Source organism: Lactuca serriola, chromosome 2 (assembly GCF_051521515.1).
Source record: "Lactuca serriola cultivar US96UC23 chromosome 2, Lser_US96UC23_V15, whole genome shotgun sequence".
Taxonomy (NCBI): domain Eukaryota; kingdom Viridiplantae; phylum Streptophyta; class Magnoliopsida; order Asterales; family Asteraceae; genus Lactuca; species Lactuca serriola.
This window is the reverse complement of record NC_136409.1, coordinates 161,043,250-161,059,445: the sequence shown is the minus strand read 5'-3', so window position 1 is coordinate 161,059,445 and position 16,196 is coordinate 161,043,250. Positions and strand designations below refer to the sequence as shown.

The window sequence follows — 16,196 nt, the reverse complement described above, 5'->3', positions numbered from 1 at the left end:
CGACGAGTATGTCAGGCGGATAGCCAAAAATTTGATTTTAAGAAATGAATAAAGAAACTATGCATCAAAAGAACATCCTATGTGCACATGCAAAACCCTAAAGCTTTGGATGCCGGGACAGCCTCCATCTTACATTCCCTTCTTCTCCCGTCGAGCAGCTGCCACCGAACCCCCTTACCTGAGCTGCTGTCTCTGATCGTCCTTCCCCTCGCACCCGTCTCTTCCTTCTCGTCGGATACACAGCATATACAAAACACCCATCGCATACGATACCTTCTCCGACCGGGAAACTACCTCCGAAGATCTCACATGTGTTGTTGTTGCTGCTCGCGAATACCACTCCCCTTTCCCCTTCGTACCTGACCACCGAAGCAGGAAGAAGGATTCGTTGCTTCTTCCCATTTTCATTACTTCAGTTCGTATAAACCCAGAGACGATCTCTCCTTCTTGAAATCGATCAACCAAACAACCGGAGTAGCAGCCTGCAAAGCCTTCGTGTTTTTCCCTCTCGTCGCCTTCGTTCATCTGTTCATCCGTTCGTATTCCTTTTTCCTTCTTTACCCGATCAACAAAAGGAAATGGGTTATAAAAAGCCCGAAATTAGTTAAAGTTTGGGCCATTATTTAAAAATGGTCCTCACATGAGATTTCCTTATACAAAAAGCCGTAATTTCCTTTCGACTTTGACGCATTGACAAAATAACCCCCTACTGCCATATTCATTTTAGAAATCAATCCCAATCCCCAAACCTTGACTCCATTTATTCAAAACAGCCCCTCCCATAGAGTTTTCTTAAATATACCAGTCCAAAACTCAAACATTGAATTCCATTTAAACCATTTCAGCCCCTCACTTGATTTATTTTTATCAAAATAGTCATATTCATTAAATTAAATTACCAAACAGCTCCCAATAGTTTATATTTATTACGAAACGGTATCGAAAGTATTTCAAATTTCAAGAATGGTGGATTTGCGGTTTCTCACAACAAGTTTCTCAAAAGAAACCGAATTCGAACGAATGGAACTCACGCTTTAAGGGTGAGTGTTTACGACCCATTTTTATTATTTGGGGGGGGGGGGGGGGGGGGGATACACGTGCCTATATATTTTGTTTATACAAATATATTATCCTTTATGCGAAAATACAAATAAATCTAGTTTCTAAAAATATTATTTAACAAATACACATATTGTTACAAATAAACTAGTATAAACTTTTCATATACGTATTTTGGTTATTTTATAGTGAAATAATTAGTGCACACAACGACTACTACATGATACAAAAATATATGATTTTTATATGCCATTATATATTATAGCAAGCACGCTATAAAACTTTGAAGTATTTAAAAGATTAAAGCAATTAGTATTCATGTGTATTTATATGTTTAAATACATATAGTTTATACATGTACATATGTTCATTACTTTGAAACATACATCTTTATAAAAGCAAGTACATTACATTTTTACATGCATACCAAGCATACACGGATTTTATCAACTTTATACAATGAAATTCATTATGCCTAGTGAATTAATCACAATTAAGTTAGTGCTGAAAGCTATTCATATACTTTTTAATGAAGGGCTTTTTATTGAGACAATATTCATTAGCTGAGTCTAAACACTTAGCATAGTCACACTACTACAACTATTAATCTTCGGAGCGAGATACATAGCTATAGATCTATACGGGGTTGACATCCCCACCTATGGTTGATAGCTACAACCTCGACCGATCAATCAAAGTGGGTGGTACCACTGGTCCCGATGCTGCCAAACTTGGACAATGGGCCATCTTGTGGCCTCTCTGAATGCAGTAGAAGCAAATCGGATCAGATACTGGTGTGGTGGTGGGTAGTAGCAGTACAATCCCGGCTAATATGGCCTTTCCGGCCGTACTTGAAGTAGCCAGAACCACCCACCATGCATACCCCATCATGAGTCTTGTCGCACTTGCCATAATGGATCCGACCCTGCTGACCTCCTGACCTGGAATCAAATACCTTGGTCCTCTTGCCCGAACCCTCTGAAATTTGAGCCTGATCTAGCTTCTGCTTCCTCTCTATGTCAAGATCAATCTCCCTCTCTTTGGCTCTTGCAATCGTATCCTCTAGTGTCTTGCAACTGGATCAGCTCACAAACTGTCGAATACCACTCCTCATCATCTCATGGTATCTCTCCTTCTTCATCTCCTCGTCCGCCACATACTGTGGAACCAATAGCGCCCTCGCACGGAACATCGTAGTGATCTCAACCACCACCTCAGTAGTATGGAGAAGGTCCTGGAACTCCTTCACCAGTTGTTGTACCTCTGTCACTGGTGCGAACTCAGCTCAGAATCTAGTCACAAAATCATCCCATGTCATCGACTCAACAACCCCATGACTAACAAAGCGCCCAACCTCCTCTCACCAGTCTCGAGCTCTGTCTTTCAAAAGACAGGAAGCAAGTCTGACCTTTGTCCCATCAGAAACTGCTAGTGATGAAGGTGTTAGCAACATCCGCTAACCAATGGCTGCTCATGATTGGGTCCTTCTCCTCGAAGTACTCCGAAACTCCCTGAATGTCAACGATCGCTTCCCAACCAAAGACACTATCTCAGAATAGAATGATCTCAAGCGCTCCTCCAACACCTCCATGATACCCTCCTTGATCGTATCAAAGATCACATGAGTCTGCTCGAGTATGTTGTTGGTAATATCAAACGAAATGAACTCCCGCATCTGATTATCCAACTGTCCGACTCTAGAACCTGAGCCTAAACCCTCACCAACACCAGAACCACTAACCGGTCTGCCTCGAAGAGTCACCATACTGAAAATAGACCATACAAACCATCAGAGTAATCACAAAATGTGAAATGAGGTGGTGTATGTGCTACAATCATCCCAGAATCTTCCCATTCGAACCAAAAGCACTTGAAAACATAAACTGAAAATTGTAACCATAAAGCTTAGTGAGTTCCCCAAAATACGACATACCATACATAATAAACATATAATGGGCCTCGCCCGGCATCGAGCCCCGCCCGACATCGAGCCTTGCTCGGTAAACAGATGTATCAGTCATCGGGCCCCTCCTGGTATACATATAAACATATATAAAATAAACACATAGCACATCCAATAATCACAAAGATAAATAGCATATATAATGGTCATCGGGCCCCTCCCGGTAAGTATACAAACACATAACACATGCAAGAGTCACGCAGACATCTAGCATCCTAACATAACAAACCATGGGCGCACATTGGTTCATTCGACCCGCTAAACATAGTAAGGAAACTCACCTCCAGCTGCTGAAATACGCAAAATAATCCTTGCCTGTTGATCCGGAAAATTCCCGCGCTGTCATCATCAAAAAATATCCAATTATTAATTAGATCTCGACCCAACAAAAATCTAAGCTACTTAGCCCATAACCAGGGTAAAAGATCTTTTTACCCGTTATCTTACTTGGCCCAAAACCAAGGCCCAACCCATCCACTCAAAACCACAAACCCTAAATGGAAACTCAAGGCCGAATTTTCCAAATTGAGCCCAAGACCCATCACAAGCCTAAATCCAAAGAAGCCTAATATACAAGTCAAAAGTCCAAATCATAAGTCTAATGGCCCAACAACGCCCAAACATAGAAAGCCTAAACTGTGGCCCAACCCGAGAAGGCCAACCCCAAAACGCCCAACTGTTGAGTACGTAGGGCGTACTCAACTCGTACGCCCAGTGTACGCCTCAAAATCGCAAACTAATTCATTAAGCACTTAATCAGTTAAGTCCTTTTTCCAAACTCTCACATCTAGTCCCTAATGATGACTTATCACATCAAGTTGGCAACTTTACACACATAAATGGCTTAATGGGACCCAACACTAAAAAAGAAGCTTAATAAAGATCTTAACACATGCATGAACCAATATCCTTCATAAAGTTCGCATTTTTATGAACAATGGACCTCCATAGAGCTAAGATCTAACATCCATTTCTTCTGGAGTAGATCAAAAACTCAACTTTAACTCAAAAGACTCAAAAATGTCATAATAACACCATAAAGTAGATTTAGCATAAATGATCATCAAGGTGGATCTTTTCACCTCAAAACCTTGCAAATGAGAAGATAACTCTTGATCTACATGCTCAAGCTTTTCCCCTAAGTGTTCTGCTTCTTCATCAGCACAAAATACTAACAAACACACTTTTCAATCTCAAAACTCACCGAAAGCACTTAGGGTTTCATTTTTAGGGTAAAGGGAGGTAGAGGCTGGTCAAACATGTTCAAGGGGTTCTATAATGAGGTTTAAATAGTGTGCAAACCCTAAAAATTAGTGTTTGCCCAAACTGTGTGTACGCCTAGCGTACGTGGGTGATGTCGCGACCAACATATAGCTAATACGCTAAATGTATTCATAGAGTATGTCCCGCCTACTAGCCATTGACCATAAATGAAAAGAATTTGCATAAAATGGCTAAAAGGAAACGTACCAAAATTTGAATGTTACAGAATCAAGCTACACAAAAAATATAAACATTTTTCACTTTGCATTAATGTAACACTATAAAGTCTCCACTGGGACACTAAGACTAGATGGAGTTCGACATGCATGATGTTTGAAAGTATGAAATCCCAAAGAGCCTCTTTGCAATTATTTTACAACATGATTTCAAAATGAAAACACCCTATAACCAATGATGATTGATATTTAGTGGAAGAATTTACGAATATGTTAAAAGTTTTTAAACATTCAACAAGTTATTTATCAGAAGTTCATTATCTAAGTATTCATTTATTACTAAACGATTTATGGTTGACGACAACATAATTTTAAGCGTTTCGAAAAAATAAAATATTTGTTTTGGTTACGCAACCAATGAGAGAGAAATTCGCAAAGTATTGTACATACATGCCATCACTTTTTCCTTGTACCTCAACTTTAAACTCTTGTATTATTGTTACAGATGTTAGGGGTTTACTTAAAAACATATTTGTAGCTTTAGGTTTGCAAAAAAAAAAATAATAATAATAAAAAAAAACTACATTAGTAACCAAATAAACTCTTTTAATAATATTGTTGATAGTTTATTTGGCATTTATGTTATAACCGATGGGTTTTGGGCGTAACAAACAGAAAACATATGTGTGCATGCAACCCTAATTTTCCTAATCTATGTTTTCTCTAATTGAACATACAATATTTGAACATCAATTGGGAAACCCTATGAAACCTATGTTATTTTCGAAATTTAGATCTAGGGTTAGAAAAACATACATTTGATTGTTATGGAGTAATAACAATAAAATCCAAGTCTTCTTGAACCTTGAGAGAAAGCGTCACAAGTGTCACGCCTCTAATGATTCACACCCAAACTATGAAAGAGGATGACAGAGGAGAGAGGAGAGGAGTGCTAGGAATTTCGGCTATTCCTCTAAGGAATCAAGAACTTAATGAAGTAGCTTAGAGCCTAAGTTAGGGTTTTAGGAGGAAACCCTAATTCCCTTAGCTTAGGGACCAAACGGCCCAAGAATCCCCATCCAAGAACCCTTGGACGAAAACTCAGGGGTCTTCCTAGAGATTTTCGTCCAACCTCTTATAGGGAGGTTCTATAACTCATTTCCTCAACTATCAATAAATTGTCAAATAGCCCCTGTACTTTTAATTAATTCAATTAATCCCAAAATTAATTCTAATTAATTTGTTATTAACTATTAATTAAATAATATGATTTATAATTAATATGTTATTTTCATAATACATTAATAAATCAATTATCTCAATTTATTACTCAAATAATAAATTCAACCTCTCTCCAAAAGTCATTCTGTCTAGTTGCTATTTTGAGGGCAACCCAAAAGGATTGTGCTGCCATCAATTCAAGTTTATACCAATTATAGTCATGAGATTAGACACCTAATCCAATAATAACATATGACAAAATGCCAAACATTTTGGGTGGTGTAACCGCAACTACTAATGATGTATCGGGTAGTAGAGGTCGGTCAACTTTAGACGCGACATTTATAACTACATATTAGATTTACAAAACAAAAAAAAAACACATATTAACCCCTAGCAACGAACTTGTAATTTATATGAGTTATAACTTTTTAAAATTCATGAGTACACCACAGTTAATATAATGGATCTTTTGCTTGATGGAGAGAAAAGGAAACATAATTTTTACTTCTCTTTGTCATGGTCCGTGATATAGTCCAAGCTTACACGATAGCTTCAAAAACCATAGTTTCTTTTAGTGGTAGCGTTTTGTCAAAATTGAGAATAAATCTTACCCCAGTGTCGGTGGAGGTTTGCAGTTACTTGAAGAATTACTTGGATTCGGTGGAATGTATACAACACTTATCAACACTCAAAGGCTCACTTCAAGATAATGTCAAGCCAGAAATATTGGAAAAAATAGGAGCAAGGCTTATCAACGCCTCTAGAATCAGCTTATGACATCGATGACGATGATGAAACATTGTTATCGTATTTCCGCATCTTGGTTTGTTATCCGTTTTGTTGTTGGATTTTACAATTATTTATAGGACCAAGTGTCTGACATCTCTTCGTGATATGTTTGGATTGCTAAGGTAATCATTTGGATCCACCGTATGATTCCCAAAAATATAATGGACATCTTATACACTACTTTCATGCATCTTCAAATTATGCACAAGATGTCCCCAATTATGTATCCTCTCATGTGCTAGATTACATGGTTGTAGTTTCTTCTTAAACAACTTACAAAGTAGACAAACTATTTTATCAAGATCCTTTACAAGCCAATCTCTATGATGCATCTCTCCGTTTGGTAAGTACTTATTGTAAAATTCTTAACAACAACGTATGTTTCTTACATCTTTAGCACCTTTACCGGTTAACATATCTCTTTTATGACCATTTTTCACTAGTAAACCTATCTATTTACTATTTAGTATCAAGGGTGTCCCACTTTCTAGGATCATAGATATTCAATGGAATATTTTATTTGTCATCATCGTTATTATCATTCAAGATGGTTTCTTCCACAATTTCATAAACTCCATCCATATTCAGTGTTACTTTTTCTCTATGTTCTGCCTTATTAGCCTGAACGTTATCAAGATTATAGTATTATCTTCGAAATACACTTTTACCCTAAAACCCAAGTTATATAACATATTTTTTCATTGTTAATAAAACATGAATAAGATTAGTAGCACGAAACTATACTTCAACTAATGTATTATTATTTTTGTTTTTAAAATTTTTAGTAATATAATATTAAAGGAAAAAATTTATAGGAAGAGGCTTTTTGCTACGACAACACCTACACACCCTAGATCAGCCATTGCCATCTTCTTATGAGACCTTTGGCACATGTTCTTCATTTCTTTTGATGGCTTTCTTGATTTTATGTTCATGCACCGGTAAAGAACTATATTGTGCATCTATTGATAATTCGTCTATATTTTTGTACTCTTTAATTGTATAGTTAACTTAATTCCATTGCTTGTTAAATGTTCCTAAGATGTCTTCATGATCATGATTACCTCCTTGGGTTCTCTACAAGTTCGCATTAGATAGACAATCAACATTACTCTTCCAAAGTAATTTGAAACAACCTCACCATTCTTCCTCATCAGAATTCCGAATGATTCTCCTCGGCATGTTCATCTAAGCTCTCCTTCATGAAATCCCACAGTTGGTATCCCTGCCTTCAATTATGTGTTGTTTATTGGAGCCTCTCTTTCCACAATGTCCCACTACTCTTTAGCAAAGATTCTCCATCAAGAAACTCCATTGTTCATAATCCCTTTCAAACTTGGGGATGCTTGGTTTAGCAAAGTTTGTTACGTCCAAATTCATCTTTCCCTCACTATTATTTCAATCACAATATGATTTTACTACATGCAATGTTTCTCTATGTTGAAAAGTCATTTAGGTTCTCAAACCAAATGTTTATCAAATTGCTGGAAACAAAGTAAACAACTAAATAAACCATCAATTCTTAAAACAATGACAAACCTATAAACCATGGTTTTATTCAACTGTCTACCAAGTAAGCAAACAAGCACATATACCAGGTAAACACTTATACATCTAAATAAACCTTCAATTCATACAACAATCACCATAAAAATTTACAAATATCCATTGTTTCCATTTCCTACAAAGTGTACATAAAGAGTACATCATATATCTACATGCCAATAATCTTCATAAGCACTCCATTTCTCGATGTTGGAGGAACAAGAGACTTAGCATAAGCAATAGGCAACTTAACTATCTTCTTTGCTTTACTCACATAAGCTCTTCGAGTGAAGTTATTATAGTCATTGGCTTCAATCTCATCCAAGATTTGTCGATACAATAAAAGTGATGCCCACACCTAATAACACCATTTCATATTTAGTTAAAGATCTTTAATAAAAGTCAATTTTTTTTTATAAAAAAATGTACATTTTTAGTACTTACAGGCCATCTACTAGCTGGACTTAGTTGTCTAGCACCTTCTTCTGCTTCATCAAAGAAGGATCTTGCCCTTTTAATTTGTTTTTTCATAAAACTTCTCCATTTATCGGTTACTTTTCCAGCAAATATATCTTCATCTGATAATCCAGCTTGTGCTAATTCATCTTGTGGGAGATACACTCTCCCTCTTCTTGCACTATTCCAAAAGCAATCACATCAAGAAATAGCAATGTACTTTTGTTTATTTGTTTACTATAGCATCATACTTTTATGTTTGAGACTTTGGCCACAACTGTTTTGTATGTTGGCAGGTTTGGTTCCTATGTAGAAAATAAATTACAAAAACCGTTTCTGTAATCTACAGAAAAGGTCTTTGTGTACATTTTTTTACAGAAACGGTCCATGCGTTTAAGACTTTTGTATGTTGGCAGGTTTGGGCTCTGTGTAGAAAATAAATTACAAAAACTGTCCCTGTAAGAAAAGGTCGGTGTGCAGATTTTTTTTACAGAAACGGTCCAATTGTTTAAAAAAATTACAAAAATGGTCCCTACCTAATAGAAAATTTACAAATTACAACCCCACAAAGCGGGGGTAATAATGTAATATCACCCTAGTCATTACTATTTATCGTATTTCCTATAAATTTCAACATGGTATTCAAGATTTTCTTGTAAATGTTCGAACATAGTAGTTTCTTGGAAATTCTTGAATTATGAAATAGTTTGAGCACTTACTCTTCTCCCACATCTCTGAGAATATTGGTGAGTTGATTAGCAATACCCAAACTCAAAGCATCATTGTATACACTTTCTGTTGTTGCTTGTGATTCAGGATCAATTCCAGCTACAGGAACACTCATCAATCCAACTGTTCCAGCCACATAATAACAATACAAATAAAGTTCATCAAAAGTCTTGTATCTTGACTTTACAAGATCCATCCTCATTCCTTGAATCATATCCTTAAAAGGCTGAAAACACCAAAACAAAAAAACAAAAAAACATCAAGAACTTATGCAAAAGCATCATCATTTGAATTTTTTTATGAAGATATTTTTGGTAGGCCAAACAAACAGGAATATAGGTCCATTTTGTGAAAAGTGTCAAAAAGGTGATCATCTTGATAAATGATGACTCGATCCACTTTGGTTATTTTTGTAATCATCCAAATTTTAATATATATTTAGTGATTTGTTAATTGTGACCTGAATATCAATTGGGAACTTGGAAACAGTATCTGATAAAGCAGCATCGAGCATATCAAAAGGGCGACCATTGAAAAGATCTTCAAGCCTTGATTCCCATCTATCTAAAGCTTTTGGAGTTATATGTGATGCATTAGGTCCATCAACAAGTTCATCTGTTCTTCTACACCACACTGTTTTTTACAAAAAAAAAAATCTTTGAATCAGTCAAATAAGTTTATTATTAAACTTTAATCTTGAATTTGTAACTAGTTATAGAATTTCAAGAAATGGTTTGACCTCAAAAATCAAAGTTTCTTGAAAATGACTAGAAAAATATTATTAAAAAAAAGAGTTCACATGTAACTAACCAGGAATCAAGGATCAAGAAGAAACACAGAAATGAGAAAACTGTTATTACTAGTATAAAATCTCTTTCCTTGAATCGAAAATAGGAAATTTATACAGAAATCTCAAAAATCAAACATTAATGATTTATGATTATGATCGATGAAGATCCTCACCATAAATCGCCCAGAAAGCTTTTTGTCTCTGTGGTGGCATTAGTCGTGTTCCTGTAAATATTATATTAAAAAGATTGAATTAAAAAAAAAAAAAAAAAAAAAAAAACTAAATTTATCCGAATCGAATTCAAAACATAACATGAATATCGAAATTGCAAGTGGGAACTTTAAACTTAAAAATTACAATTTTTTTTGGAGATTTTAATGAAAAGAAGACTAACCAACCTAAATAAAATGTCTTGGCATACTCTGCACAAACTTCGCCACATCTATCGTAAGCTTCATTCAACAAACTAAGTGTTCCAGGAAGAACGATATCAGGTTTCACCTCCAAATCTTCTCTAGCTCTTATATGTTCTTTAACCAAAGCTGCTTGTTTCAAAACGACATCGTACACCATCTGCTCCGATGAAACAGCCAATTCGCCAGTTGGGTTAGCCACCACAACCCTGGAAACCACATCGGATTTTCTTTTTCTCCCATTTTTTAAATCCCGGAAACCCGATTCACCAAATGCATCGAAATAGGAGGAATTGCACTTGTGCTTCTTATAACCAACATTCTTGATTTTGTTACTCCGTGTGAATCTTGATGAATCTACGAGTTTTGTTGGTGTCTCGAAGAATCCCAATTTGCAGAGCTCATAATTAGGGGAAACGACGCGTATCAGGGCAACAGACATGGTAAGTATTTGAATGGAAAAAAGATTAAAGCTTGGTGCTTTTTATAAAGATTGTCTGTTAGTTTTTCCCTTTGTGTTGAAAACACATACTAGAGAGCAGAGAGTAGACGTCAGTCACTAGAAAACGTGTCGACTTTTTAAAACAAGAAACCCACTTCACGTTCAGTGGAAAGATGATGAATCCCACAAAGGTTTCAAATTTATTCAAGATTTGTACCAAATTTGGAGCTCTGTATGATTGAAAATGAAGGGTTCCTGTTGAATGCCAATTGGTCGAATGTTAATTGTTATAAACAAACGATATAGCAACAGTGGAGAGCAAACTCAAAGAGAAATATGGATCTGAATGGAGTCATGGAGATTAATTATATGTGAATGAGGACAAGAATTATAATAAAGGAATGAAAAAACCGAAAATTCTTTCTACTTGGGATGCTGCCTAAAAAAAAAAAAAAAAAAAAAAAAAAAAACTCAGTTTGGCCAGTTCACCACATGTTAGGTTTAGAAGACAAAAAAACTAAAATAAATAAAACAAAATCACTCGGGGTATATTCCAATAAAGAAGTTAAGAAAATGAATTGGAACTTAAAGCATAAAAACATGGTTTATACTTTATACCTACAAAAAGTTGTGACTCGTGAAATTGTTTTATGGAAATTCCAAAAACCAAAAAAGAAGAAGAAACCAACAATGGGTGTCAAATAAGAGTGACCCACAACAAGATTGACACGCTCTTTTCTTGTTTTTTTTTGCTAGTTCTTTTTTTTTTTTTTGGCACTACATTTTTCTTTTCCATTTGTATGAAAATGGTTTTTTTCCTAGTTGCTTTCTATGGATTTGGACAATCTGGGTTTTGTTAGCTCCTTGTTTTGGACAGTGATATTGTTTTGCATTGATGTATTGAGGAGACAATAACTAGTTGGAATCTAGTATTTGATAATTGGAAGTTGGAAACAATAATTTTATTTGTTATATAAATATTTGATAAAAAAAATAGATAGAAGCTTTTGAAATTTATATAATTACATAAAAATATATCTTTATAAAATAAGTTCGAAGCAAATTTGTATAATTACATAAAAATACATCTTTGTAAAAAAATAGATAGAAGCTTTTGAAATTTGTATAATTAAAAAAACTGATAGTTTTTTTTAAACACTACATAAAATAACTTTTAGATTTTAAGTTTTTATTTAAACTAAAATCAAAAAATTCATACCCCAAACAAAGCTTAATGTCTAAATCAATATTTATATTAAAAACTAAAAGTTAAAAGCTCTTAAAAAAACCTCATGTCAAACACTTACAAAAACATATTTAATAAATCAATAATAATAGTTTATAAGTATACAAAAATTCTAAAGAATGTATTAAATCAATTGAAGTTTTGTATTTTAGTTAATAATTTTGATGAATCTTATAAAAAAAATTACTAAATATATGGCATATATTTCTATTAAACCGTTAATATTTGTGGAACTAATAAATAATCGATAGCATGTTTATATTTCTAGTAATAATCGGGTGCTGGAATCACTAGTCTATTAGAAAATAAGTATCATCCTTAATAAATCAAAATAATTTTGTTATTTGTCATCTTTTTATGTATTATGTTACATGTCATTTTGTGGTATATCTGCTATAATAAATAAATGTTTTTTTGTCACATGTCACATTCTCATTCAATTTGTCAAATGTCATTTTTTGGTTATTTTGAATTAATTTTTTTCCACATGTCATTTTATGGGTTTTTTATTTTATTAAATTTCACATAATATTTTAATGTAATAATTACAATAAATGTAGTAATAAATAAATATCAACTCCATTAAGGAACTTACCTTTTAATTTCAAAATTCTCAAATTAAAGTTTATTATTTTGTTTATTTATTTAAATTATTAGTTTAAATTTATAATAATTCCTTATTTTTTCTTATTTTCTTACAAATTTAAAGTTATCAAATATTTAGACTTTTATATATACTTTTTTTTAATTAACCTATGTAATACATGGGTCTCACAACTAGTCTACTATAATAAATAAATGTTTTTTTTGTCACATGTCAAAATCTTATTCAATTTGCCAAATGTCATTTTGTAATTATTTTGAATTAATTTCTTTCCACGTGTCATTTTATGGGTTTTTCTATTTTGATAAATTCCACATAATACTTTAATGTTATAATTACAATAAATGTAGTAATAAATGAATATCACTTTCATTAATGGACTTACCTACTTATTTCAAAATTTCCAAATTAAAGCTTATTAATTTATTTTGTTTATTTATTTAAATTTAAAAGATAAAAAATCAATTTTAATAATTCAATATTTTTCTTATTTCCTTATAAATCCAAAGTTCTTAAATATTTACACATTTATATTTAAATTTTTTTATTAACCCATGTAATACATGGGTCTTACACATAGTTTAGATTAAATTATATTCATGTGTCAATTTGTGGTTTTTTTTTTTCGTTTTATTAAATTCCATAAAACTAATCTAACATTATTCAAGATCTTTCCATGTCTTTCTTTCTCTAAAAATCCCTCTTCACATACGATCTCAAATTCAATCTCGGTCCACATTTGTACACTTCATCATCACGACGAGTACTATAACTCATCTTACTCACCCTCGATGATCAACAATTTCTTATTCCTTCTCATTCGGATTTTCAACATTGGGATTCTGATTCTAAAACGAGATTAATTTTTGGATCATCGGTCGTTTCTTAATCAAAGAAATTGAAGCTTATTATTCCAGCAAATGGCTAATTCTACTCAATCAGATTCAGATTTTGAATGTAGACTTATTCCAGGTATCGTATATTACTATAATCGGATACAAATTTTATCTATGTGTGATTTTGAGTTAATATATTATAATCGTAAATTTATCGTTGTATGTGATTTTGAGTTAATATGTTCATCTCAGAGGTGTTCTATTTGTGTTCTGATTATAGTAAATTTTTAGTCAAATTCACTGTGTATCTTCCACGATGTATTACAATCGAGATTTTTTACTGTAGAGTTATCTCTCAAATTCACGATGTAATGGAATATACTATTATACAACTTATCATTTAACATACATTTGTGTGTGTGATTTATATAGAATATATGAAATCGTGAAGATATTTACATCTAAATGTTAACTCTACAAGTAACTCAAAAGTGTTCTAATTATAGATTTTGAGTTATTATGAAAACTCAAAATCAGCAAAAAAAATGTTATGATATTCTAACTATCTGTTCATCATTTCATTAGATTTTAAGATATTATTTTGATTCCATGAAATTAGTGTTAGTATTTAAGAAAAATTTAGACCAAATATTTATATATAACTGTTGAAGAATAACATCACATGTATGTATCTGGTATTCTAGAACAAAATTTATAACAAGATTAATAATATATCATTGATAATATACATTGCCAATTTTCAATGTGTGCACATGTATATAACAACAATAGTATTATGATATTCTAATTTTGTTTATAATCTTAATTACTCTTAGAGTATTAATAAGGTTGGATGTTAGTAATTAATTAAGTTAGTATTCTGGTATTTTATTTTAGTTTTGATTGATTTAGCAACCTAATATATCCATTTGTTTCAGTTTTGATTAATGTTTTGTTGTAACTTTTAATATGAATATATGATCTTAATATTATGGAATTATGTATATTAATGATAATTTATTGTACATATAAAAGTAAACTAATCACAAAAATGAAAGCAGCAAAATCCAAAAAAAAAAAAAAGAATAAGGCTTTAACTTATGAATCTAGTACGTCATCACAACATTAATTTCATGAAAAATGTATAAATTTTAACACAATAGTATCATTTTGTCAAGTATTATTGGAATATTCTAGGCATTATGGTTTGGTAAGATTATGGCATTATTTACTAAACTATTTCTTGATATGAATTATTTAAAAATTTATGCAGTATTATGATATCATTGTGTAATATTCTAAAATTACAAATAAAGCTGATTTAGTCTCATTTATGATAAAACCTGTTTAAGAATTCTATTTTCGATTGTATTTGTTTCCAATTCAAGCTCATATATATTTGTTTTTCTGATTTCGCCTAGTTGTTATGATTATGATTTTGATTCAAAACAACAATATTCACCTGTATTTACTCTGCTTCGAATAACTAACAAAAGATTGAAAACAAAGTTCTCAAATAATGTAGCATGTTAATTCCAATGAAAACCATATACGAGTTATTATGTGTATTATGTTGATTTATTATCTTCTTAGTAAAACATGGTTTTTATTATAATATTCTATGTCAATTTTGACACTGTGTTTTCTAATTTTTTACAATTCTGACCACTTGACCCGTTAACCAGGTTACATGCTGACGTGGCATGATGACGTGTTAGTTTTGATGACGTGGCATGCTAACATGATTTGCTGACGTGTCAAAATTGATTTTTTTTCCACAAAAAACATTAAGTTTTCATTTTTTTCGATTTTTTTTGTTCCAATCGAACATCATTTATCAAATTTTGCTCAATTTTGTCTATTTTCCATTTGAAACCGTATAAATATATTTTTTATTACATTTTAAACCGTCTAAACATATTTTTTTCGTTTAAAAACCACATTTTTATTTAAATACAAGGTGTTTTTTTCTTACATTCAAAGCATTAGTTATATCATGAGAATCAAACTAACCATAAGCTTCTAATAAAATGTAAAAATTTGATGGGTTGCAAACTTGATATCCGAGTTTTGATCGACTACATGCCTCCAAACCTCCAAACACATTTTAAAGTTGCATATTTAATATAAATACAATTTTTATATAACTAATACATATTTATACATCAAAATATGGTTTGAGTGTAAAAAATGTATTTATACAAAACTATGTTTTTTAAATGAAAAAAACATATTTATATGGTTTAAATGTATTAAAAAAATATTTATACGGTTTCAAATAGAAAATTGTCAACATTGAACAAAATTAGAAAAAATGATGTTCGATCTGGAACAAAAAAACATAGTGTCAAAGCTGAAAGAAAAAATTAAACTTAGTGTCAAAATTGAAAAAAAAATTAAAAAATAAAAACTTAGTGTTTTTTGTGACAAAAAAATTCAATTTTGACACGTCAGCATATCATGTCAGCATGTCACGTCATCATGTAACCTGGTTAACCGGTGAAGTGGTCAGAATTGTAACAAACTGGAAAACACAGTGTCAAAATCGAATTTCTGTGTAAAAAGCAATGTTGTAAAAATCCCGATTAGGTCTCGATTAATCTCCGATTAATCCCTAGGCGATACTCGACCGATTAGAGAGTGCCTAGCGATTAATCCATG

At 32.4% G+C, this 16,196-nt stretch overlaps 1 protein-coding gene across 1 annotated transcript; it reads right to left on the bottom strand.

Annotated features, from left to right (window-relative positions):
• Positions 1–8,010: 8,010 nt before the first annotated feature.
• Positions 8,011–11,283, bottom strand: LOC145087188 (phytoene synthase 2, chloroplastic-like). Its single transcript, XM_079025103.1, has 6 exons — positions 10,393–11,283; positions 10,168–10,218; positions 9,665–9,837; positions 9,195–9,430; positions 8,464–8,656; positions 8,011–8,377 (listed from the first exon to the last, which is right to left on the bottom strand). Exons 1-6 carry the CDS (start codon positions 10,847–10,849, stop codon positions 8,189–8,191), a joined length of 1,299 nt encoding a protein of 432 aa, XP_078881229.1. The 5' UTR covers positions 10,850–11,283; the 3' UTR covers positions 8,011–8,188.
• Positions 11,284–16,196: the final 4,913 nt, after the last annotated feature.

What these genes read in the sequence shown, in the direction of transcription:
- LOC145087188 (XM_079025103.1), bottom strand. Translation starts at nt 10,849, where the DNA reads ATGTCTGTTGCCCTGATACGCGTCGTTTCCCCTAATTATGAGCTCTGC. An exon ending in TGCCAAGACATTTTATTTAG is followed by an intron (nt 10,219 to 10,392) that starts GTTGGTTAGTCT and finishes TAATATTTACAG; the next exon opens with GAACACGACTAATGCCACCA. An exon ending in AGCTTTCTGGGCGATTTATG is followed by an intron (nt 9,838 to 10,167) that starts GTGAGGATCTTC and finishes TGTAAAAAACAG; the next exon opens with TGTGGTGTAGAAGAACAGAT.